Source organism: Dicentrarchus labrax, unplaced genomic scaffold (assembly GCF_905237075.1).
Source record: "Dicentrarchus labrax unplaced genomic scaffold, dlabrax2021, whole genome shotgun sequence".
Lineage (NCBI taxonomy): Eukaryota > Metazoa > Chordata > Actinopteri > Moronidae > Dicentrarchus > Dicentrarchus labrax.
The window spans coordinates 24,226,111-24,253,964 of record NW_026136705.1 but is presented as its reverse complement, the minus strand read 5'-3'; the positions used below and the strand labels follow the sequence as shown (position 1 = coordinate 24,253,964).

Here is a 27,854-nt window from a genome sequence, read left to right as displayed (position 1 = left end):
CAGTAATATAATAGAGCTACAAATTTCGCAGACTTTGTCATTGTTTTCATATTTTTAAATGATCAACATCACATAAATCCACTCATTCGCGTTGCCATTTTGATATCTACTGGTGTGTGTGAGTGAGAGACAATGCTGTCATTGATTAACTACAAGCTGAGAACACCCATCTGGGAGGCCTGGACAGCACACTCTGTAAACAACGACACAGGAGAAACTGCATGGTTTCACTCCACAGGCCAATGACTCACCTGGGTGCAACATCCCGCAACTCACACTTAGAGACCTCACAGACAAACACTGGAGCCTAAATAAAGAGTTGCTTCTCGAAACTTGCTTTATGTCTTCCTCTGTCTCTTCTATATATAAACCACTTTCTCTCTATTTAAATGAGACAGTGGAGGATGTTTCTTTCTCCAGTTATCCTCATCTGAGAAGCTGGAACCATACAATGTGTAACAATTTCACCTAATTTCATTATCCGAACTTCGCCTGAACTGCGTGGTCCATAACGCTGGCTCGGAGTTAATCCGACATTTTGCTTTGTGGCACAACAGGAGAATACTTTACAGCACTAAAATGCAATATGGCCACTAAAATGGAGCTGAAGCTCTCACAGTTCATTTCAAGGGCTGATGGAGTCAAAAGTGAAAGGCAGATGGAAAAAAGAAACCCATCCTGCAACATGTCTGACCTCTAGCATCCTCTTGGTGACAGGAAGTGTGGGAGGAATTATGGGAAACGTGGTCTTAATATAGAGAAACACTAGCACAGCAACACCACATGAGGTTACCAACCGTCTCAACACTTCTTCTCTTTTTTTCCACACCAACTGCAGCATGGTATCATAATTAATCTGATGTTCAGCTCAGAGATTGTGTAAACAAAACCGGTAGAAAACATACGATTTTGTCAGTATTAATTTCACTGAATGTATACAAGAGAGAAAAACAGAGTTAATAATATCAATCAAACAAACCCACACTTCCTTCAACAACACCTGTCTTTTACTGCTTTACGATCCCCCCCCCCCGTCCCACCTTCTCTCTGCGCCGGAAAGAAATAAGTGGATGAATAATTACAGGTATAAACACCTCGGGGCCATCTGAAGGGTTTTTTCCCCCCTCCTTCTGATATTCTTTTAAACATTTCCGCCTCTTGAAGTAGTCTTCTGAACAGTTTCTCTTTAGGTGCCTTCACAGACCGCTACTTCAAAGCCGACAGGGCGACGAGGACGCTCTTATGGTCATTTGTATTTTAATCTTCCCCCCCTCCCTCTATAGTGCGCTCTTTACCATCTCTAGCCCTCCCTCTTCAAGCTCTCTCTTTACAGTCTGTCTTCATCCACATCTATTTTGATCTCTCGCTTATATTTCCTGTCCCTCTTCAAAGCAATGAAGGCCTCAGTCTACCTGAGACTGACAGAACGTTCCAACCTGGACCACATGCGCTCAGATACTTATTATTTAGTTATGCAGTAATTAAATGCATTTCTATGATGTTCCACACTGCAAGAGAAAACCCTGATCAAGGATTTCTCTACTAGAGATATAATTGAATGCATCTCCTTGGCTTTTCAAATCTTTCTTCATTAACACGTGATCTTGGTATGTGTAGACATCTAAGACCTTCCTCTGGCCTTTCACTCCTTTTAAACAAATCCCATAGTCAATCAACACAAGGTTTATGGGCTCCAAGGTTGATAATCTATTAATTGTTTGTCATTTTTCAAGCAAAAATGACCATGAAAAGAAAGAAAATCGCTGCTTGCAGCTTCTAAACTGTGAATATTTGTGGCTTCTCTTCGTTTTTGTGATAGTAAACTCAATATTCTGTGGTTTTGGTCAGCTGGTCAGACAAAAGACATTTAAATATGTCACTGTGTCTGTTATTACTGATATATGATCCTCATTTTATAATGTTTTCTAGACCAAACGAATGATCAGTTAAACAATAATAATTATTTACAGATTAATCAAATACTTAAACTCCTACTCCTACTCATCATCGGATAAGGAAACCACTGAACCTTCAATCAAAAGATAAATGTTATTTCTCTGATTTAACTATATATTAATATAGCAAATACAAAATAATGACATAATAACTTAAAATATATGTGATGTGAATGAGGAAACTTCTCTTTCGCGCTCATGATCTCAACACAAAGAAAAAGGATTTTTGCATTTTTGGCTGAAAGCAATAATGGAGATTTGCTCTGCTATCATCAACCTCATTTCATACAAGCATAATCTTCCACTTACATACATCGCAACAATTGCAATGTATTTAAAAAACAAACAAACCAAACCGTCCTTAAAAAGACATTTGAAGATCCAAGATTTTCCCTCCGACCCCGGCTTTTACTGCCTTCTAGTGAAAGCTGCTTTTCTTTTAGGCCTCTTAAATCTGAGTGGCGGGGGCCCTTATCATAGCCAGTCAGAGGCAGGGAGGCCCCAACGCTGCTCATCCAAGCCCCTAGGTCTGTATGAAGGGGGGGGATTAGGGAGGCCTCAGTCTGTGTTGCTGCCATTGTTAACCAAGGGACTAGGGGCTGGCTGAACAACCCCCCTGTCAACACCGTAATACAATGGGAAACAAGGAAGTGGCAAGATCCTAGAGACTTGCACACACACATGCCATTCCCTTGATCTTGGAGGATCGACTTTGTATTATTTGGGAGATACAGGGAGGAAAAGGGGGGGGGGCTTGGTAGCAACAGCAGCCGATTTTTGAATGGATACGAGGAAGAGGAGGAGGAATATGAGTTTATGGACTCAAGACATTAACAGTGGGTAAATATGATTAAACTGCTCTTTTCTTGCACGCTATGGAAATTCTGATTTGACTGAGAGAAAGCCATGAAGGGGCATTTTGAAAGCTAAGATACATACATATTTCAAAACACACTGCAGTTGAGCCTTTAGAGTCTTAGAAATGACGAAGTTTTACCCCTACCCTTCCCAAACATGTGAACTGTCTCTTAGCAGTCTTCCTGTCAATTTTAGTCTGAAACGAAATGTCAAATGAGGAGGAAATTCCCCCAAACGAGACAATGACACTGAACACTGAGCTGTTTAACACCAGCTTGTAAATTCCAGTGACTAAGTTTACATACATGTCAAACAACAATTAAAGAAACATTTTTACTGCTCTTCCCAAATCAACTGGTTAATACAGTAAGCACTTTACAGTCCAGGTATAGTGAGTGTTTCAGCGTGGCGTGTTGTCTTCTGAGCTTGTTGACGTCTTCCTGTGACCACAGCTTCCACATCAGAGGGAGTTTCACAGCCTCTCTGACAGTGAATAAAACTGCACACCACCAAATATCAGATGCTGCGTTTTGTTGCTTCTCAATTTTCAGACAATGACCTGCAGACACGGACAGGGTGACCGTCTCTCAGGCTGCAAACAAGAAGTGTCTTAATCAACTGTTCTACGGAGAGCTTCGTGGCTCTGTCTCATGTTTCATTGTCTTTTTCAGGCTTGTTAAAAGTTGCTCTAAATGCAAACCTCATCCCAAAAACTTGTGCTTTCTCCAAACAAACCAGACATACAAGCTGAACTATTAAATAAAAAGGATGGCCATTAAAGGTTACTGATTCTAATCTAGTTTGAATACTCGAAAATCTACCCACTAACCACATATAACTCCTTATGCTTGAGTCATTGGCCACCTCCGAAAATGTACAGCCCCTGTTTTTTGTTTTAGTGGACAAGCCACCCACTAATTCAGAGCCAAACACTCACCAATCTCCATCAACAATCAGCCAATTTGATGTCCACTTTCTTTCTGCTCTGAGTTTGATCCAGGACACAGAAGTTTTGCTGTCCTGTCATCAGAACTGAAGTCCAACCACAGCAAGGATAACATTCATGTGATGCATCAAATTAAAAGCCTTCCACCAGCCTAACACTGATAAGCTTTTATTGTGAAGTAGCTGCAGGAAGTGCAGCTTGAGCCAACAACCAATTGTTAACTATAAAGATGATTATTATTCTATAAAGAAGTGCAGGACACAGGAACCAACTTATGGAATTCGGTCTATTACAAACACATTTGTGCCTCCTCCAACCATGTTAATAACCAACACTGCCCACTAATACCAGACATTTTAGGGGAAACACTGCAGCTTAGTCATCTGTGTAAATGCAAAGATGTTTATTTAAAAAGTTATGGTCATAATATTAATAACAAGCAGACCACAACATAGCAATAATCACAGATACTCTGTTCTGTTCTCTCTCCTTTCCCAGCTCCTCTCTCCTTTTCTCTATCCCTTCTTCTATTTAATCACTCTCTGTTGAGCTATGGAAACTCCTTCACAAACCATAATCAAGCGCTGAACAACAGCTACAAACACCGCCATAACTTAACTATGGATCAACATGGCAAAACCTATATTTGCTCAGCGACACAGCAGCCCTCCCTGAGCTGGTAGAGATTCAGCAAAATGCTCAAAATGCCACCCTGCAATTCAAAATTAATGGGGACTCTTGAGCTTTGTCGCTTCTCCATCTTCCGCCTTTTAATGGTTGTTACGGTTGAAGTTAACAGTCACAGTTAAAAAATAAAACAAAATCATGAAATTAAGTTGAATTGGAGCAAACAGATGCTTAGAACCTGCTAAGAAGAAGGCAGCACGTACCAATAAAAAAAAAAAGAGATGGATAGGTGGAACAGGCAAATATAGGGAGTAGGGAAAAAACATGGATGGATGCTGAAGAGAGGAAGATGCTCAGTTATTATTGACAATCTCCCCTCCGCTGGGGTTTGACTCCTCGAGATGACAAAGACTCATGATCCCTTCAAAAACACGGTCTGCTGGTAATCCACAGCATTATACACACACAGCCAGCGATGGTCTAACACACACACTGCTGCATCCACAAACTCTGGCTACACACACACACACACACACACACACACACACACACACACACACACACACACACCACACAAACCATACAGCAAACATTAGTGCATAAAACACACCATGAACCCTGGATACAAACACAAGCCTACGGCAGCAAACTTGAGGAGGGTGAAAAAACGCAGATGGAGACACACACACACACACACAGAACAGACATGCCAAAACCATAGATACATACAAATTACTTAGTGTAATGAACTGAAACAGCAAACACACACAAACACAATATGCACTGTCTTACACACTCCGGATAAAGCTTCATCCAAAGACAACAAGCTGAGGGAGTTTAGTCATATCTCTGAATCCCACAAATCTCCCTCTTTGGCCACTTCCTCTGAAAGGATTGCTGATATCTACATTAATGTAACAACAGTGAAATGTCCCATGAAATGCTGTAATATGAGTATTATCGCTGAATAGGATAAGGAGGGAATACACTTTAAAGCAGCCTCTCCAGTGTTCAGTCTTCACTTCTCAACAGAGATCAGAAGCCTTTTTTAAAATGAGATGTTAACATTAATACCAGAAGAATAAGGGCATCCTTTGTGTCTCTTTCAGAAATTCTGGTTCGGGTGAACGTGGAAAATAATATGTTAATCGTTTCAGAATAACAGCAGCTCTGGGAATGTTTTGTTTTTGCTCCCGTTCTGTGAAATGCAATGTGACGCCCCCCCGACGGTCGAGATCAGATGGAGACAATCGTTGGACATCTTGGACGTGTTCTGATTTAAATACAACAAAATCTGAGATAGAAGTGGACTTGGTAGCTCACTGTTAAGAGTGTGTACCACACATCAAGGCCTTACCGCAGCGGGCTCGGGTTCGAATCCAGCCCCAGACCCTTTGTTTCATGTCATCCTCTCTCTCTCTCTCTCTCTCTCTCTCTCTCTCTCTCTCTCTCTCTGCCTTTCCTCTTCCTCTCTACTGTCACTATCTAATAAAGCAAAAAAAATGCCCCAAAAAATGTTTAAAAATTGAATTATTAGATCAGTTACATACATACAATGAGAGATAACCCCACACAAATGCCCAGGGGAGGGGCGGGAAAGATACAGACAGACAAAAATAATTAATATCTGACTTACAGTCACTCAGTTGATGCTCTCAGAATGAGTTTAACACATTAAATTAGTTGACGGGAACACACAGAGGTTTTGAGAAACTGCCCATGTTGTTGTTTAGCTGGTAAATGCCAACAACACTGAGTCTGCAACTGACTTATGGAAGATTGTCGTCACCGTCTCTCAACAAACTGGTTGCAAAAATCATTCACAAGAGAATAGAATAGCAACAGAATTAACAAACGATTGTTTTCATTATCGATTCGTTTACAGATTATTTTCTTGAGTAATCAAAAGAGAGCCCCAAGGTAGCGTCTTTAATTGTTTTCCGTTGTCCGACCAACAGTCCAAAACCCACAGATATTCATCTTTACTCAGATTCATTTTCTGTCGATCAATTAATTGATTTACCGACTAATTATTTCAATTCCAAACAGAATAAAAATCTCTTGCTCAGCTGAAATAGATATGGAAAAGACCGGCCAAATTGAATCTATATATATATTTTTTGTTTAGCAACCTTCAGGACATATATTAAAACAAATGTATTACTTTTTGTTGATAAAATATTAGCATGAAGCAGAGGAGCAGGAACAGGGGGATGATTTGGTGTCTGTGTTCTTATTACTGAACAGATAAATGGACCAAGAAGGCCCCATAAAAATCACTGTTAGTGCTGAAACAATGTGTTGATTAATTGACAGACAATGTATAGATATGTATGCTTTTATTTCCTTGAATGTGAGTATTTTCTGCTTTTTACCTAATTGTCACATAGAATATCTTTGGGTTTTGTACCGCTCGTCACTTCAAAAAAGAAACCTGAAGGCGTCACCTCGGGCTCTGGGAAATCGTCACTATTCTGCAAACTAAATGATTACTCAAAAATATAAAATCAACAAACTACTTCACTTTCTTCAATTGCCAACACTAAAAGAAACTAGCAGTTAAACAGGGAAACTCTGTCATAATGCCAACAGCAGTCAGACATGGACACACACAGACCAAGATGTAACATACGTTGCCCCGTCCCATATTAACACCACGACACTGGGAAAACACCAAACACAAGCTCTTTTTTTCTGTCAGTCTCCCAGACCTATAGTTCCGAATCCATCTCTTCCATCCATAATCATCGCCCCCCCCCCCACCTCAAACCCTCTAAACCACTATTCTCAGCCCCTTTCAAGTGGCAGGTAGACGGGGCCTGATACGCCGCTACCGCCTCACAACCAGCGGGCTAATTACAAGGGAAGCAGCAACAAGTGAGCATTGTGTGGAGTCTCGAAGACACACGGGGAAAGAAAGTGCTCTTTATCTTGCCCCCACCAACCCCCACCCTCCCTCCACCACCACCAACACCATCCCACCCTCAACAAAAACAATCTCTTGAGAGGCTCTGCGGTTGGCACTCCAGGGTTGGAGAAAGAAAAGAGAAGCCCGTGTGACGAAAAGGTGAAAGAAGTAGAGACACATTGAAGCATACCATCACACTTGCTCACCGTGTTTGTCTGACACGATGCCGGATGTGCCGTATTATGCAATGATGAGTATAAAGATGTTTAAGGAAATATGAACACTAGCAGTTCATTCAATTATATACTCAAATCACAGCGTAGGGTTATGAACAGACTTGAGGAGAATGTGATTTCCTGGAAGGTCTCACAAACAAAATGCACAGTAACAGTAAAACTGAGACCAGAACAAGTGGAGCTACTATTTTCTCTGAGTTTCTTTCCAAGAAAAAAAAATGACTGTAAAACAGAATGTAAAAACAGTGGCTACCAAACATTCCTTTCAGGCGACTGAGTTCAAGTCTGTTGGTTTAAAGTCAAACTACAGGGTGAGGAAATATTTATTCATGTACAAACGCAATTAGTCATAGTCAGGGCATAAACAGGGTTAACCACAGTTATTCCAAAGCTCTATTTGATAACAGTTTATCCAAATGAACTGTACCACTGTGGCAGAGCAACTTTCACAGATGCCATGACACTAAAAGTGAAGGTTTATTCACATTTATATTATTTTTTAGAGAATCTTTGCATTATTTTACTAGGAGATAACATCATTTCATTGTCATCTTCTCTTGACCCTTTAATGACCCGTTTTAAATCTCCCATTAACCAGCCCGCTGGGTCTTGACCCTGACTTTGAAGAGGACTTTGTGGTAAAACTAGAGACTTCAAGGTGTCATTAGCAAATCCTATTTTCCGGCCATAATGCAGATTTTGTGATGCAGAAGATTCCTAAATCACGGTGCCTCGCATTAGATCAGCCTACAGTACATGTGATCTCATAAACAGGCATCTCTGCTGTTTAGTAACGTCTTGTCTGCTAGAGCAGGGGGTTAATTCAGGCAACAGGATTACACAGCACGTGAAAAATGAATTAGGCACAACCACTCATGTTTGGTGCAATTAGTCAGCCTATCCATGGATATTGGTTCTTATGGGTGACTTGAAGGGATTTTATGATTAATTTTTTAGGGCTGTCTGGCTGGATGAGTGATACTGCAGACTTGAAATCCTTCCACGAGTCTTTCTGGTGTTTGTTTTAGTGGTTTAACACTCAGAACAGCTATTTAAAGGCAGCAACAACCTTCTTGCCATTCACGCACGGTACAAACAGATGGAAAACGTCACGTGAAACGGTTCACGGTGACGACATCGATCATATTCCGACTTCAGCAAAAGGCGTAAACATAAACAAGCTCCTTTCTCTGCTTTCCCTCACGAGACTGCGGCACTGAGCATGTTTTAAATACTGCTTTATTTCATAAGGCAGTTAGAGGACGATATAGCACAGTTGAAAGCCAAATCAGAACTCATGTAAAGTTTGTGACTGCGGCTGTGATCTGACGCTACCTTTTTGCCCCCTTTGAACATAAATCGGCCCTCACTGTATTAAACTACAGGCACGATCGAGAGCTGTACTGAAACAAACTGACAGTCTGCAATCTGAAAGGGTAAAGGGGTGTTTCTTGGGCTTAATTGACAGAGGCGTATGTCATGTAATCATAATAGATTTCACATATTAAAAAAAATATGTATATAAATATAAAATATTATAGCTGAGGCCATAGTATGCTGATCACAACTAATAGGAAAAGACACCACTGTTTTTTTATGTTGATGTGAGTGGAAGTTGCAAACCAGATGCACAACAGATTTAATAGAAATTATGAGGAAAAGAAGGAATATTCAGAAGAAATGTTTATGCCTTTGTCCAAAAAAATGTCCACACCATCTCTGTTTCGTTACTATGAAATTCTGGCTACTGAGGATCTATTTGCTTCAGCCTCAAATAGAAAACACTAGCCAGCGGCCAACAAAACATTTCCATCCCTGACTGTTTCTGCCTTTCACCACCAACATTGAATATTATTAGAAGGTTCATCACATGAAACTCGTACTAAAGCACAAAACCATGTGTACAGTGTTTGGACAAAGAGTACAAATAGTAGCTGAAGTGCACAAACTTGCACTGGAGTCCAAAGTAGGATGTAAACAGGGGGCAGATAAGGACCTCAGACTGCCCTCAGCTACTGACCCAAGAAACCATGAGGAGACAAACAGCGACCATTGTACTCCAGCCAGCGGGAGAATTAAAACAGAAGCAGACTTACAGATGGAGAAACCGAGCTGTTTGGGAGGTAGGGGTCAGGCAGCATCAGGAAGGGATACCCTGGATACGCCGGCGTCTTGTACATGCCTCCATCTTGGTGCTTCGACACTGAGGTCAGACATGAAAAAACAACAAACTTAAAGTTAGCAACTCAAAAACTTCAAAATGTTTTAATGGGACCATTTGATTGTCTTATTATTTTAAACCAAACGCTTTTTGCTTGGTCTCCGAGAGGACGGATCATGTTTCATTTAAAATTCACATAAAAGTAAAAGTTGCTCATGGAATAACAGAAGCTGTGGATGAAACGCTGTATGTAGGATTAAAAAAAATCAAAAATCTGATACTTACTCCCACAATGCTGCTATAGCATTTAGCCGTGTGCCTCAGAACAAAAAAGAAAAATCCGACATCCAAAAAGAAAAACGTGCATACAAAGTAGGTCAACTATTTACAAGTGTTCTAGTTACTACATGTTAGATCCTTGCATGAGCACAGACTACAATACTTGAGACAAAAGCGTTACAACTGTCACTTTGCCTGAGAGGCGTGAGCTCCTGTAGCCTATGTGTTAATTTATCTCTCACCACCACCCATATTAAGCATCAGAGGCATCTCTGCAGGTCAGCTATAACAAGGTTATACCTGGTCTGCTTGCAAACACTGAGACACACAACAAACTTTTTTTTTTTAACCGTTCCACCCTAATCCCTTGTCGTTTGCAGAGCTATTCTGAAGGTGCTAAAACTTTTAACATTTCAGAGCCAGAGCGACAAAATCACGCAATCGTTCGAAGCGGGCACGATTGTTTTCTGTGGGTTCCGCCTCTTTCCAAATAGATGTATTCAAAAAACCGCAAATGCACGTTTGATGAAAATTTTTTGCACAAAAGAAAACAATGTAGTGTGTGTTCCTTTTATGAAATGAGTTACACAACTGAGTACAGCCTACACTGATGCCTATAATTAAAACTGTCATGTATACATCTCTCTAAATGTGCCCTCTTCCAGGGAGGGAAAGTGAAATTGTTCTGTTCTTTTGGGGGGTGGCAAGCCTAATGTTAAAGTTAAAGGACCCCGGTTGACCCCAGGTTTGGCAAAAAGACAAAAGCCTGTAAATCTAAAAAAGTATTTAGATAAGTAAGCACCAAGCAGATCACACTGGTAGCATTGAGATAATGAAAATGCTTGATGGAAGCTTGATTTTCTCTGCATGTAGGTGGAAATCATCTCATCCTAATGAATATATATAAAGGCCAAGAGGCTCCCAGACTCCATGTTGCACTATGCCTTGTTAAAACTAACACGTAAAAGAAGGTTATTTCCACTTGAATCGCCCTTGATGCATGCTGATTTGAAACAGAAAAACAGAGGAAACCTCCCCACCAAGTGATAGATGTGAAAGATATACTACAGAGCCGAAGACATCGGTGGACACCTTGTCTTGCAGTGTGCACCTGAAAAACAAACTCTTTGAAGTTTAATGCTGCAACACGTGTCCCCCCCCCCCCGACTTAAATACTGCTAAACTTTGACACAGAGGAGGGTTTAATCGCTTCTGTGTGTGTGTGTGTGTGTGTGTGAGTGTGTGTGTGTGTGTGTGGCTACTCAAAACCGGATGAGAGCGAGTATGGAAACTGTTTTCTTCTTACCGCCGTCGAGATGCTCCCGGTGCTTCTCCGCGAAGCCCCTCTGCTCGCCCTGCTGCGCCCGCCTCACCGCCTGGAAGGGGGACCCAAACAAAACACGGGGGTCAGATACAGTAAATAGTTAAAGGTGGGGGGGGGGGTACAACCTCGAAGAAAAAGTGTCAAAGAGAGCGATATTGTGCCCTAAAGCAACCGTATCATACTCTATGGTGCGTCTTTGTCGCGGTGTGGCATTTGTAAACTTCTGGAAATGTTACTACTGTAACCCTGAAGGCATTTATTTCACAGCGCTTCCATTCAACGCTTGTCAGGAGCGTCTAAAATAAAGCTTTCTCTCTCTCTCACACACACACACACATATACACACACTCCGTGCCACCTACCGCTGCGTTCGGACTTTGATTTATTTCCGACTCGTTCACCAGAGAGGACTTGAGGTCGGCCAGGTCTCTCTCCGTGAACGCGTTTTCTTGGATTTTCTCCTCTTGCTCCCCTTCGTCTTTGAACGCTATCATCTCATCATTCGCTCCCAGGTCGTCCCCGCCGCCGCTACTGAGCTGAGGCATGTCTACTTGCCTTCTCCCCCTGCGATATTAGTATACGCTTTAAAAAAAACAAAACAATAATAAAAAAGTATAAATGAAGGGGGGGGAAAAGAATCAATGGACTTCTTTTCTGTTAAATCTCCTCAGTCTGGGGCGCCTCCAAAGTGCAGAAACAACCACACCACATGCAGGGGAAAAAAAAAAGTTGAGATGTGTCGTCCCCCGGCTGCTTGGTTGGTAGAGGACTAATGTTTCCTTACAACAGCAAACAGCTCATTTGAGCCCAAGACAGGGAGAGGAGTCCCGACATCAAAGGGCGCCGATGATTGACAGGTCCGATGACTTGTTGGGGGGTTGTAGCCTGCGATTGTTTCGGTGGAGGGCTGAGCCTCTTAAAGAGACATCACCTCCCTCAGCTCGGCTCAACAGGAATTATTCATGACTTCCAGGGGCGTGTTCACACCATCCACGGTCCCCTGGCTGCAGACGGCTGCAGCGTTTTGCCAACAAAAAACTTCACTGAAGTCAAACAAGTATCAAAGTGTAGTTACCCTCTGTAGGGCAACAGAGGCAGAGGCAGAGTGGCTGCAGGCAAAATGTTAATATCTGAGTGTTTTGTTCCATATTGTGGGTATCAGGGCTGCTGATTACAATCAAATGTAATGGTTACAGGAAATAATAATAATCATTATATTATTATTATTTCCTGTAACCAGAACCAGAACCACAACATAATAATAATAATAATAATAACAATTATTATTATTATTATTATGTTTCATCTGCTTCCTTTTTTCACACGCATTTCCCTTATTTCACCACTTTAATCAAGTAACTGTACTCAAGCACACATTTGAGGTAGCCTATTTGTGCTTTACTTGAGTATTTCCATTTGATGCCATTTTCAAACTTCTCCACCAACAGCTTATAAAAGTTTATAAAAAGCATGAGTTTATAAAAATAAAAATGAAACTACCTGAAATTAACCCCCGCCCTGCCCTTCTACAACAGTTAAATACTACATGCACATGAATTCATCAACAATAATTTAAAAGTATGTGGTATAATAATATAACACTCACATGGGGCTTCTGCATTGAATACTTTTGATACTTTAAGTACAGTCTGCTAATGGTACTTTTACTTACTTTAAGTAGCATGTAAAATTAATTAAATTAAATTAGTATTTTAGGTTGTGATATTGTTACTTTTACTTAGTCTAAGTAAAGGAAATGAACACCCCCACCCAACTACCCACCCCCAACGATTATTTCTCAAAGTTGCTTGATTTTCTTAATTATTTACAGTATTGAAATAATAATTGTTACCTCACTACTTTAAAACTCAGCCATAACCCTTTTTTTTTTCAATATCTTTACCTATTGTTTAGTATTTTGTCATCAACTGGTGTAAAAATATAATAATCTATAAATGACAATGATCCACTTTGAGGAGCTAAAACTACTTTTTACATTCAAATATCTGGAAGAGGATTTTCTTCTACAGTGTGGAGCCAGTTCATTTTTGTCCATGTTTTCAAAGGTTGTTTCCTCGTTTCCCTTTTGGACACATGGGTGCACATTCATCAGGATCTTTTAAATTTAAACTATCAACCCACAGCACGATCATGAAATTTACTTCTTTAATCAGCTACACTCCCATCAAATGCATCCTCAGTTTGCAAGGTCCATCTGGAGAGGACTGGTATTGCAGCATTGGTCCACATATGTACGTGTTCCTAAAAATAAACATTTAATAGATTAAAAAATAATATTTTTTTACCTTTATATCTGGCATTACTTCTATTTTGTAATCATACTTTTGCTGTGGAATATTATCAGCACACATACATTAAATATATTAATATTACTATAAACACTAATATTAAGATAAAGCAAGCTAGTGTGGTGACTTCAGCCTGCTAATAAAACATGTGGGCTGCTAAACAGCAAATCTAGGCAATGTGCATTTGCTTCCTGTACTTATATCAACTGTTTTCAGTTGTTGACAACATGCAGCATTTTAGGTAGCTTATAAAACTGATGTATATTAACACAAAACAGACATTGAAAAAAAAAAGGCTTTCACTTTGTGTGTGTTTTGAGGGCTGCCTGTTTCAGCTGTGGTGATGTTAGTGGATCCTATCAGCTGCCACTTGCGTGTGAAACCCTGCCCCCTCTTTCTTGTGATTGGTTCACATTAACACGTGTCTTCTCATAAGGAGTGCTTAAGGGTCGACCTTTTCTCATTAGCAAACATACTTTAAGGGATTCATAACTACCATACAGCTCTATTAAGGAAAAATGTAACCATATTTTTATTGTTCAAAATGCAAAAAACTATGTATCATGTGTCACTGTTCTTTGGAGGTACCATAATCATCAAGTTAGTTAATAACTTTGGTAATTATGGGTTGTGAGTTTTTCTCTTATCCCAGCAGTCCTCGTCACGCTGTTCAGTTGGTAGTTTTCACTTTTTGGAACAAAACTCCTCATTTGCATGGGCAGAAAAGTGGCAGCCCAGGCAAGAAACAGCAAAATGTAGGACATTCTGTGAAAAAACATCAGAAGGCATGGCATACTCATCAATAACAGATACACAGCATGTTTTTGGCTGGTCCTTACATACCCCAGATTTTGTAACAGCCTCCAAAACAGCAAAAAGTGTTAGCTATTGCAACTACTAGATTGGAGGAGGGAAAGAAGAAGAAGAAGAAAAAAAAAAACATAGTTCAAAGATGTAGACTTGAAGTTGTGATTTCTTATCAAACTCGTAACTTGCCTTCCCCTATTTTCCTCCCAATGCCAATGCATTTTTAATGCTGATACAGTAGCATAGCTGGTCTTCAGAGTTTTTAATTGAGAAATATTTATACACTCCCATGCTGTGACTTAATACGTGACTTAATCTGAGTCGGTTGCCTTGAATGAAAATGATGATCCACAGCTGGGAAACAGAATTAAATACAAACAGAAAATGGGCCTGGTATTTGCATAAAACTGCATATTTATACAATATCGTCGATGCATATTAATAAAAAGATTAAAATGAGCGTTTTTAATGTATGCAAATCTAAATTATAAATGAGTTGTTTAAACTCCTTGTTTATTCGCCTTGATTAAATATAGACAGCTGTTTTTCCAGAGAGACAGCACCTCTCCTGCGCGGGCCATGCTGCCTCGTGAGCTCACCGCGCTCTGATCTTAACACAGTTTCCCATGAATATCTGTGCTGATAGTTACACACATTCATCACGTGGGTTCACAGGTTCACCTAAGGCTGAAGGCTACAGTCAGCGTGTCTGTCTCTCTTACAGATACACAAACACCAATCCAGAAATGAACACACTCTCTCTTTGCACATGCTTTCTCTCTTGAAATACTTTGAGGTGTCCTGACCTACAAACACTTTCTTTCTCTTTACATCTGTCTCTTTTTCACACACCAATACACACACTGTATTTTTTGCTATGAGGGGTTTGATTATTCTTGTCAGGTCAGAGTCATATTTTAAGTTCACACCACTCTGCCTTATCAGTCCAGAGTTTTTTGACTCACTCACACACAGAGCATCCTTTCTCATCATCTTTTATCTTGCACTCTAATGACTGTTGTGACATGAGAAATCATCTGCTGGCAGGAAAGGCCAAATAAGGATACATGCAGCAGATAGAAGAGATAAGCAGCCCACACAGAAAACAAAAGGGTGCGTAGCTGCTGTGACCCCAGCACTTTTCACATACAGACACAGATACGAGTGCTATATCTGAACAAGACAAAGGCCGTGGATGTTGTGATAAAGGAAGTGTAGTTAAGGCAAATATATTTAGGTTTTTGTTTATCTAAAGCTAATGGAAATCTAGTCTGTGCAGTAATGTTAAAATTCACAATTGACAAAAAGACACAAATTGTGTATTTGTGCGTGTTAAAATATTCATAATATGCTCAAAATGCTACAAGAATAAAATGTCACCTCAAACCAATAGTGGTTCCCAACTGGGGGGTCTGGACCCCCATGATGGCTCGTAAGATAAAGATGAGGGATCATTTCTGCCATATAAAATTGTATATTTTCAGACTTTCGTCATCTCAAAACCTCTCTTCTTGTGAATTACTGGATCATTTTATCGCCTCGAGCCTTTAAAAGTTGTTCAGATAAAACAAGGAATCTCTGGTATATGCAGCCTGCGTTGAGTGGGGTCCCAGGCAGACAAGCACAAAATGATTGGGGTCCCTACAGTGGTGACAGGAAATATGAAGGGAAACAGGATCTTGTGCTCTTGCCTGAACCCAAACATTTATTAAAAAAATGATTAACAATGCAAAATAAATGATGCTACTCAGTGCAAAATACAAAAACACCAACTCCACTGTCAGTATGTAAAGAACTCATTTAATATGAGACGATCATTTCAATGAGTCCCTATGCATTGCTCAATCATCGGTGGGGGAAACGTTCCTTCTTTAACATGTTTTTTTTTTTTTACATCAAAGATGAATCACGGTTGGTTCAAAAAAAGATTATATACTGTGCTTTCTAAAGAAACATCAGGCGCATTAAAGCTGCAGAGTAATTAAATCATGTCCTTTCATTGGGGTTAAGCCACATCCAAGCGAACAGCTCTTAACTGGAACCACTTGTGTGCTTTTTATTGGTAGTTTTCCTACAATCAAAACCATGTCCTTCAAGGCAGCATCCAGCCAGCAGTGTTGAACCTCAACAAATCTTTTCAACAGTTTTATTTTGTGTCTCAGTTTCTGCTATGAAACAGTAAACTAATCTACTCTAACAGCTAATATTCAGCAATCACATGGTTTTAGTTAGATTAAAGATCGTGACAGAGTTGTTTTTAATAATTAAGTGGAGCAAGATAACCACAGATCTGCATGCCAAAAACATTCAAAGGTCAACAAAGATGATATTTAGGTTCTGTACTGAAGAATAATGGTTATCAAGTTTTTAATCAAATTAATGACATTAGAATCCCTCTTATGTATCATCTAATATATGTCTTTAGAGCAAGTTTGGATTTAAAATGTAAAAAAACCCTGTTTTATTTGAACAACAAGGTTGAGTTAAGTACATCGCCAGCATGCCACGAAGCTCCTGGGAAGGTGGGTTTGATGTCTGTAGGAGGCTGAATAACCTTTGAATCATTTCAGAATTTCAAACACTTATTTAAGAAGTAGCACACAGAGGTGGAAACATGAGTAGCAGCTGTAACACAGCCTACCACCAAGAATAAAGGTTACATCTTAAGACCACCGAGAGAAAAAAAGGGGGACCAGGGAGAAAAAAAGTTCCCTCCAGCAGTTCACCATATCCTTGAGATGTCTAAGATGTCCATGAGCAAGGCACTCAACCTGCACCTTCTGTGAGAACACTTGCTGACCGACCCTACAAATACTAGTTTGGGCTCTCGTGTATCTGTGTGAGAACTGAAAGCGGAGGAGACTGGCTCAGCAAAACAAGCCCAAATTTAAAAAGAGAGAGAGAGAGACAGAACTTGATATCTTGCCAGATAATGAGGCTTGTTCAAGTTCAAGTTTTGAAGAGTGTTTGCTGATTTGAATGTGTCTGTCTCTTTTGATTTAGCAGAATGCAGTCCCCTTACCTCTTCGTTAGCTCCTTATCAAACATTTATGAGCTGATATCACAGATCCGCGCAGGGCTTTGGGGGTGAGATCAACAAACATAAACAGTGGAGGAAAAGAGCTTTGAAAACACATCGCTGGTCTCCAGTAGAGGATCAGTGGGCGAAGATTTGCAAACTCTTTATTTGTGACTTTGAGTCCAGTGCAAGATCTAAAATGTAATGAATGTACATTTTATCTTATCATGAGCAACTTAAAACAAATCAAACAGCAACTACATCGAAAATATCACAACTGTAGTTAATTATACATTAATAAAGTTGTTTGATAATAAAAAAAACCCAAGGATCAATTTTCAATACATTTGTTATGAAGAAATACCAATGTATGTTTTTATGGTCATCTAAACTAATGGCAGATTTGGCCAAATTAAAAAAATGAAATAAAAGATTCAAACTATAAAACTGTTCTCTTCTTTGGCAACCGAGGAATCCGTTCCAAGGATCGTCTTCTTAAGTGCCATCCTTTTTTCATTTTGTGCTATCCGTCAGTGTGCAAGAGGAGATTACCCAAACCCTTTTTTTATTTTTTTAACTGTCTATATCTCTGTTTGGAACAAAACCCCTTCAAATGCCTGCACCCAGCCTGCTCTCTTCTCCCTGTGTGCTCAGAGGAAAGAACAAGCGAGCTGTGGTTGGAACAGCTCCATCTTCGCTCAGGCCTGCAGTTCACGAACTTTTTAAAGACGTGCATTAACAAATCATGCCCCGGCTTATGAAAAACAGGTCTGATAGTGACTGGAAATAGCAGCAAAAGAGCTTCTGCGCCACACCGTGTCACCACATACACACACACACACACACACACACATACATACATACACACAGACGCACACGGCGAGGCTTGCCTCAGTGCGTCTTGCAGGTTGAAGCATCAGGTTTGAAGGCAGGTCGAGTGGTTGGAAGATTACTTTTGAAATGTATTCCATGATAGGTTGCTGATAACTTGCTTAAGTTGCTTCATGTCAACTGTTTCATATCGTCAAGTTTACATCACAAATTAAAAAATAGACTGTTTTAGTGATTATGCTGAATATATTAGTATTAGTTTTTTTAGCCATAAAGATGTCTTTTTTTATAACTTCTTTTCAAAGCATGTAAAACAACACTTGTTCCTTCTTTCCAATATGTTCCTGAGCCAAAATAAATCCTGCATTTTAAAAGTATCTTTAAACAGATTGCATTTTTTTCCCCTGCCGAATACACACTGTTCCTCTCATCCAAATCAGGATTCAACAATAACAGAAACTGTTACATGAGATGCTAATCACTGATCGTTTATACATGCCTGATCGCTGTTTACATTTTGTATATCTAGTAGTAGTTTGTATGTCCTGCATAAGAGGCACAGGACCCACACAAGCAATTTTCTGTGATAGGGAAGCAGATACAGACAATTATTATCTGTATGGTTAAAGTCAGAGATAGACAATAAGATACAATACACAGATAATTAGCATTAGGGGAGCATTACATATGACAGGGAGGCATATGTGGAAATAAGACAATAAAACAGCAACAATAAAACCACTGAAGTTGAAAACTAAAGTGTCTAACTTCATCTGAAGAAAAACTAGTTTTCTTGGATCATTAGATAAGAATGATGATGATGATGAGGAGGAGGAGGAGGAGGAGGAGGAGGAGGATCAGACCTTGGCCTTTGGTCTACAGGTTACTGTGCCCTCCACACACTCTCTCACACACATACACACCACACACACACACACACTCTGCTCACTGGCAGCATGGGGAGAGACGTGCTGTAATCTGGGAGGCAGGGAACAAAGGGCCTCGTTAATGCAGAGACTCGCAGGGGCCTTTGATGTGGAGCCAAGTCATTCACTCCTCGCTCCTCACACACACACATGCACGCACGCACACCCACACACACACACACATATTTACAGAAAGACAGAAACATGCGTGTGTGTACACAGAGACACACACGAGGACGAGCACGATGCAGCCTCTTACCGCATGCAGAACGCCTCAAACACACACTTTTGCAGAAAAAGAGAAAACGCTGAAAAGAGTGTAATCTCCCCGAGTTGAAGCAACGTGCCTGCTATTTAAAGCTTGATACATTAGATTTGAATCAGCCGACTCTACACACGCTCACACACTGATGAACCACAGAGCTGCAGCTTGCCTCGATGGAAACAAACTTTTTTTTTTCCATTGCATGTTTTCACTGGTGATGATATCAATTCCCACCATTGTAATTCAACAAGGAAAAAGTTAATTTCAGCTTATAAAATCAAGAAATTAAAAAGTCTTATGGGGCTAGAAAACTGCTGTTAAGCAGTAGTTGCACCAGTAACAGTTGTGGTAGTAGAGCTAGAAACCAAAATCAAAGTGTTTACCAAGTATAGTACATTAATTATTGGGACTTGGTGAGGTTTGGTGCATGTTCATACAAACAGTCACACCTTGATACACATCTTACTGTGGTGGAGTATTTGTAATAACATTTTTAGTAGAGGTGGTAGTAGTTTGGAGTTTTTGTGTCGTGCATGCAACTCTGACAAGCTTGCATTTTCTTTTTATTTTATTATATCTTGTCTTTCTTCTATTCTATTTTTTATTTAATGTGTAATTTACTTATCTGTTGTGTTTTATCTGGGATCAATAAAGTCTATCTTATCTTAGCTCTTATCTTAAAACAATACTAGAAAAAAGTAATAAAAACTATAAAGAATACCATCTCGACCAACTTTCCCAATCTGATCACTGTATAACACAAAATTCATTACAAAGTTATTACAAAAAAAATGTTCACTATACTGGAAAAATTCTAATCAATCCTAATTAAATAGTCAATCTGACTGTCTTTCCCACACTTTTGTGACAAAGTTAGTAAACTTAAACACATTCAAATTTAACAACCAGTCTCTGATTATTTGTACAACAAAATATTTTATTATTTATTATTGAGCCGACACTGAAATAATCACAAAATGTACGATACAAATGTGAATGGGAAATGGAACTAATTATTCCAGTGGGTATACGGCATATCAGCCTCTTCTATGAGTAGAAGTATTTAGCTCATAGACAACTGTATGATTTATTTTAAATAAAAACCCTGTTATTAATTTTATCTCCTGCCATTTTAGTTCACAGTCACATTTCCGTTGTAGTGATACTGGTATTAATTGCAGCTGTTTTATGAGAAGAAATAGTGCTTGCAGCAGTAGATGCAATTATGGTAATGTTTGACTTTATGGACAAGTGATTTCATGGCTGATATACAGTATATTGAGCATCTTATGTCCGACATAATTAAAGGAACCCATAAGGCACAAAAGTAGCCACAGATAAGTATTCAGTGGGCTGTTAGATCTCGTGACCTCCACAAAGTTCAAAGCATACTAAATAAAAATTCCTCAAGAAAACACTGCACATGTCCTTCAGAAATTCTCACAACTTCAAATGTTTTCCTCTGAAGTGGTTTGTTTCATAAATTTTATTTCCCTTTTGTATAAAATGTCATCCAAATATGAAATTTGTTAGGGAGAGCCACACAAGATGCATGCTATAGCTATCCACGTCTGTAATTAGAGCCTTTCTAAAACATACTCCTCATTATTTAGGTTCAATTTTCCAACAAGGAACAGCATCAGAGATGTTTTTAAAGAAACAAAATGTATACAGTTTTTATGAAGGTTCAGTGTTTTTGTGATTTAATATCTTTGTCTGCTGTTTCAGTCTTTTTTTTGTAAATTTAAAACATGCAATTTAATTTTTGTTAGAAGGAAATCATGGAGTTGGTATAACTCCAGGAAAGCCTTGTGAAGGGAAACATCCCTTTTTTTAAATTAAGAGATATTAAAGGTCTAGTGCGTAGGATTTAGTGGCATCTAGTGGTGTAGTTGCAGATTACAACTCCCTCGCCTCACCCTTCCCTTACAAGTGCGAAGAAGAAACTTCAGTGGCCGTGATACATGCAAATGAGCCAGTGTTTGGTTTGTCCTTTGTGGGCTATTGTAGAAACATGGCGGGTCAAAATGGCGGTCGCCATGGAAGGCTACCCCGCAGCGTCTGTAGATGTAAAAAGCTCATTCTAAGGTGATTAGACACTTATGAAAACATACCAATAAATATTATATTAATTGGACCTTTAAATGGGATTTTGTTGTCTGGTACTTTTACTGTTTCTGTTTGCTATGTCCAGCCACATAAATGACTTCTCCTCTAGTGGTTAGGGTTTACATTTTTAATTTTCAGTGAATATGTTAGCAGCCATATTCAAGTTCCCTGTTTCAAACTGTAATAACTTTGGCAATCCCCTGACTTTTCATCTAGCACCATCATCAGGTCAAAATGTTTTGCCCAATACTTTGGTACCTGCAAAACTTACTTCTATCAACCTAAGCCTAAAGCGGCTGTAGTCTTGTTTTTAAAATCATCTTCAAGTAATTGTATCTCATCTTTTAATTCTCCGTAAAACTCTTACGACTGCCAAACTATCCATACAATGTTTCCATGGTAGCAGCTGTGGCTGTAGCTGTATAGTGGTTTTAGTGTAATTATGATAATTATTTGTACTATTGTCATCAGTTGTTGTTGTTATTATGCTAGCTGAGTGGCAAATCCCTCTTCTAGCATATTGTGATGCAGGAAGCTGCAGCTGTCTGGTTAGTGTGGCCATGCTGTTGTTCTCCTCTGCTGAACCAACCTGATATTAGTGGTTAGTTTGTTCACCACAGCCAGAGAGGACCAACTCTGTCTCTGATGAAGGTTCTGCCCAGAGCTTCATCTACCAGAACACAACACACTACATGAAACCGGACGTTTGTAATCAAAGTCTTATTCTGTGCATCTGCTGAGCTTCTCTTCCCTTGTCTTTTCTGTTTTGATCTCATATATTTACTGTTTGATGTCAGAGATGTGCTCGGTTTTTAATTTCATATTTGAATTTTATTTTTTGTATCTTGCATTGCTTCTGCATAATATTACCATGCTGGGTTTGGCCCTGTAATGGGTTTAGGAAAAAAGAAGTAAAGCAATCATCTGCTTTCAATGGTAGGACCACACTGAAATTTACAAAATGTTTTAGGGTGGTGGCACAGTTTACAATATGATTGCTTTTTCCTGACACACTCGTCCTCTTTAGCTGCAACATAAAGCAACTGTTTGGCTCTGTTGTCTTAAGTGACAGAAAAATTCTACAACTTTGCAGAGTTATTATTACAAAACCAGCGACTTCATACCTGTACTAATGGCTTAAAACCAGCTGCAATATCTTTCAAGAACAGCCGACATTCCTTCATACATTTTGTTCTTTTAACTGTATTTAACGCAGCATTGAAGAGACTTATAATACTTTTAAAATAAACTCTCTAGCAGGCTTCGCACTCATTCCCTGTTTGCAGCCTCCCATGAAAACCATGTTGTTTAAAATTGTCACTGAACCAAATCTTAACATTTGTCTTAGCTGTGTCCACCTTTACATATTGGTCGACTCAGCTGCCAAGAGGCTGGAAAATGAAAAAAGAAAAATCACTTTGTAACTGGCACAAAGAGGAACTTGTGGTGGTGCTAATGATTTAGCCATACAGAATCCCCAGATGGTCCATTATGTTGAGTTTGATATGAATGGTAGAGCAGGGCAGAGAGTGTGGGTGGCCATGTCCATACTGAAGCAGTGGGCAGCTCCAGGGTAGTAGTGGCTGCTGCTGATGACCACACACACACACACACACACACACACACACACACACACACACACACACACACACACACACACACACACACACACACACACATTAACAGACACACAGTGCCAAATACGTTTACCCTAATATCTGATTTGTAAATGTATGTAATTTAACTTTGTTGATTCAATGGGAAACCAGGTGGTGCGTTTTTCAAGAGTCACTGCATGTTTGCCTAATGGCTGCATGTGTTCAGGCTGCAAGAGCAGAGACCTACATGTGTGCAAGCGCACACACCACACACCACACACAGACCCTCGATGACAGCTGCGACATGCCAGACAATTCACCTACAATGACAAGGAACAAAACTAAAACTAAAATCACAATTACAGCCTCAACAAATCCACCATTGTATTCGCTCTGCTTGGGGTTTTTCAAAAAATAGGAGCGTCACAAATCCAGAGAGAGATCAGAGCGCTCTCAAACTAAGCCTCCATTTACTCTGATGGCAGGCCTATTAAATGCATGCGTCCACAGTGGTCTCTTTCTAGTGGTGAGTGGGCGGCTCAGAGTCCTACAGTTGACAGTTAGCAGCCGATTCTGGGATCAGTTTTTCCGCAGCAAAGGGACTGATGTGGCCCAGAGGAGGATGTGGATTCATATGATGGATTATTGTTTAGGTTTGGAGAGTGGGTGTGTGAGACTATGTGTGTGTGTGTGTGTGTGTGTGTGTGTGTGTGTGTGTGTGTGTGTGTGGCGTGCGTGCGTATGTGTGTGAGTGTTTCCATGCCTGTTCATGCAGTTGAAGATCAAGGATTCAGGATCGGCCCCACAGTACGTGCATACATGTGTGCAGACAAACATCTGCATGGAAGCAGCAAACATATGTACTAGTTTGAAAACGACATGTATGTGCACACACACACACACACACACACACACACACATACACACACACACACACACACACACACACACACACACACACACACACACACACACACACACACACACACACACACAGAACATTACTTTGGCCAATGAAGTAGTAATTAGAAGAAAAAGGTGGAAAAAGTTTAATTTCTAGACCTCAGTTTAAACCCCACTGGTTTATTTTCACAAAAGGCACTAATCACAACTGACAGTCCTGTCCAATAAAAACATGTAGCTCCATACATGTTTCTGATTTTGATGTTTGTGATTGTTGAAAAATGTTTGGTTATCAAATTCAATTAAAGCTTCCTTGGAAATGTGATCTGGAAGAATATTTTACCAAGAAAACCAAAATACATCAAACAACAATACGAACCCGGAGAAATCCATTACTGTGAACATAATTTTAACAGCATCAAAGTGTTTTCTGCATTTTTCCTTTAAGTCTGTAGTCTTCTTGAAGTAATGGGTTCAAGTCCTCCAGAATCAATTAAGCATCAGGTTCTACTGGTCATAAAAACATCTAAAAATCGAATTGCATTATCTACAAAATACATATTTTCACAGTTTGAATTAAGGCGTTGTCTCAGAAGTTGTTATTTAACATGATCAGTTATGGTTCTGTAATGGTGTTTTGGATTTACACCAGAAGGGTGTGGGAAATAAAGTTGGTCTGAAATGTCTGTGATGTCACACTTGTCATTATTATTATTTATTTTATTTGAGCAGGGACAGTGCACAATAAAACATTAACCCTGCAAGGAGAGATGCATTGCACCGGGTTTTAGTTGCTATTTTCCACCCGTAGTCCCTGGGCAGGTAGATGGAACATACAATAAATTTAAAACAGTAACTAAATTCACAGTTGTGCAAAATTTCAATTACAAAGTTATGCATACACACATTCACAATTGACCCCCCTCCCGCCAACTTTTATAAATAAATATGCCCCCCCATCAAATACACACACACACACACACACGCACACACACACACACACACACACACACACACACACTCACAAATGTCTACAAGTTTGCTGTGACAGCATCCAACGTTTTGTGTGACATGAAAATGATCATCCATAATACTTCATTGAGCCATATTGCATAAATAAAAAAACTGAGGATGTGCATGCAATATGAGCACGTCCAGATAAAAAAGGTTTAAATTTGTTTAAAGGAGAAAAATATGAGAAAGCAGTTGACAGTTCATCTTTCCCATTTTGCACACACTTTCAACTAACTCATCTTTTATCAACTTCAGCTCATTTTCTACCTACTGTCAAGAAGCGTAAGGCGCCAGAGTTTATTAGATCTTAAGCTGAAAATAACGCCTGTGCAACATTAATACACCACAAATCTGGTAAAAACATTGACACTGACAAAAAAAGTCAAATTCTGATGATTGCGGGACATTTAAAGTTATAAAGACGCTTGTTTTGCATGATTTCTAAACTGATTTATGTATATTTATGGATTTTGGATGCTGTTTGTACAATGCATAATGCATTCATATCCAAATAACATGTCCTCGTCACTCATATATTCATTTAATGTTAAAAAAGGATGTAAGCATGATAATATGGACATCCTGAGTTAAAATTGGGTCGGTATGCACAGATATAACCACTGGCTTGTAGAAGTGCAAGTTTCCTTATAGTGATTCATATTTCACACTGTTTACATACAGAAAATATTTACGCAATGAGTCAGATTACTGAGGAAACGTTACAAAATGTCAAAAGCACAAAAAGGAAAAAAGTCCCTCTTCCTGAGAAACTGATATTTGAAGATGCAAAGGGTGCAGGGCTGTGAAGATATGAGCAAAAGCTTTGACCAGAGAATGAACACAATCTGTGGAATGTTTATACAAACAGAGAAACCAATTAGAGTGTGAGTTAATCCTGCTGATTAGGATGATATACTTATGTAAAACATGCAACACGAGAAAGCCCAGACTGAAATAAGGAAAATATGAGGCTACGTTGCGTCAAACAGAGTACTACTGTTTCTACTCGTGTGTATAAGAGGCTTCAAAATACTGGCAAATTCTGACTGTAAATTCAGGATAATATAAATGTGAGGATTATTCTAATTAGAGCATATACATTTCCTGTGTTTTCTGCAGCTTTCTACATATGCTTCTATAGTGAAAATAAAAGTTGGGTTGGAGGAAACAGAGGCAGAACAATAATTTAATCTCTGGTTTATGCATGTAAAAGATATACATAAAGCGGATAAATATATGAATTTCCTGTGTACAGTCATTTGTTATTTTCTTGCAAGATGCCTCCACAGTACAGCTACAAGAAGTTTATTGTAAAGAATAAATGGGAAAGTCAAAGTACGAAGGCCGTAGTAGACAAAGAATACTCATAAAAAACACTTTGTCCTTCATCTCTTTGTGATGGTGTTAAATTTCCTTAGCATCATGGAGAGCCCAAACAACCTCATCTGAAGTCAAGGTCAAACGTAGGGAGTGTCGTGCAGGACAAAGAAAACATCCTGGCAATTCAGTTTTTTCTTCAGCAAACTGGCAGCAGCCATGGAAATAAGAAGGAAAGGACTCAAAGAGAGGACTTCTGCTAACTGGTTTGCCTTAAGAAAAGTACTGAAAGGTTGCAGAGACCATCTTTTGATCCTATCTTAATTTATGGTTCATCATGAAAAATAGCTTTTTATCCAATTGCATCCCTGAGCAATCTTGTGAACTGGTTTAATTCAACAACAGTCCTTGAATCTTTAAGTAATAACTGTAGTAATATCAATGCCAAAGTGTGGTGAATCACATTCATTTAGTTCATTTCATTTTTAAGAGTAAAAACACATACTTACGCTGATGAGTTCCTACATTTCCCAGAAAGCCTGCGTATAATGGGTTTGAAGTTGAAATAAGGGATAATCGGGGCAAAAGATTTCTAGGCAAGCAGCTTTCATATCCCCAACTTCTTCTGGCTGCATTGCTTTTAGGTCTTTGAAAGATGCTGTGGGTGGAAACTTGTTTGTCTCTGTGTCTTCTTTGATGGATGTCTCCCTGTACATTTGTTGGACATCAGAGGAAACTTTTTTTTTTTGTTATGCTGGGTTGATTCCAAATCTTTTTACTACTACTGATGTTCTACACTGTATTGTTGAAAGATATTTTGTTATCAAATTCAATTGAAGTGGCCCTGGAAATATATATATATATATAACAATTTGTCCCATATTTTTTTAACAGCATCAATGTCTTTTATGATTTTTTTCTGTGGGTTTCAAGGGTTTTATACCCCAGGAACAGTTTTAGGTGCCAGGCTGTCCTCCTGAAATGACCTTAAACAAGACAATCAACGGAAAGAGATCAATACGTATCATCCTATTATAATGTACTGCCACTTATTTAGCAATGAAGAGGATTTGAATGGCATGCATTTCTAAACATTAACAAGTTTTTTTTCCCCCGTCTTCATACATGCAGATTTTGATTACTATCACTGCAACAAAGACTTCCAGATTTCTGCTCTGCTTCTTTTTATGGCAACCTCTTTCTATAGCTTCAATCTTGGCCATCAGCTCAGGTGGTCAGACGATGCTGGCATAGGGAGCTAGACTGACCTCTTGAGGTACAAAATGGAAATTAATCTGAAAATAGAAGGTGTGAGCTCCACCACATCATTTCAGCAGAGAGATGAGGGCAAATTTTTGTAGATTGTGTCGAACAAAAAGCAGCCGTAGCTTTGGCATTATTCTCTGCTGAGGGTTTAAGTTGCTCTTTGACTATTTAAGTGTACTTCACTTAAAATAAAAGA

General features: G+C 39.3%; 2 protein-coding genes across 12 annotated transcripts in view; one reads left to right on the top strand and one right to left on the bottom strand.

The window, feature by feature from the left end:
• Nucleotides 1-12,193, bottom strand: part of tcf7 (transcription factor 7) — a 74,721-nt gene extending 62,528 nt beyond the window's left edge. For 5 of the 11 annotated variants that reach the window (XM_051400634.1, XM_051400640.1, XM_051400635.1 and 2 more), the window contains exons 1-3: nt 11,657-12,192; nt 11,277-11,346; nt 9,627-9,733 (exon numbers count right to left, since the gene is read on the bottom strand). In XM_051400634.1, coding sequence (XP_051256594.1) covers nt 9,627-9,733; nt 11,277-11,346; nt 11,657-11,839 — 360 coding nt within the window. In that variant the 5' untranslated portion in view covers nt 11,840-12,192. Of the gene's footprint in view, nt 1-9,626; nt 9,734-11,276; nt 11,347-11,656 lie in introns of all 11 variants that reach the window. The other 6 variants (XM_051400639.1, XM_051400630.1, XM_051400629.1 and 3 more) reach the window with 2 other exon arrangements.
• Nucleotides 6,078-27,854, top strand: part of vdac1 (voltage-dependent anion channel 1) — a 47,982-nt gene continuing 26,205 nt past the window's right edge. The window contains exon 1 of the mRNA XM_051400655.1: nt 6,078-6,088. The gene's annotated coding sequence lies outside the window, so the exon portion shown is untranslated. The remainder of the gene's footprint in view (nt 6,089-27,854) is intronic.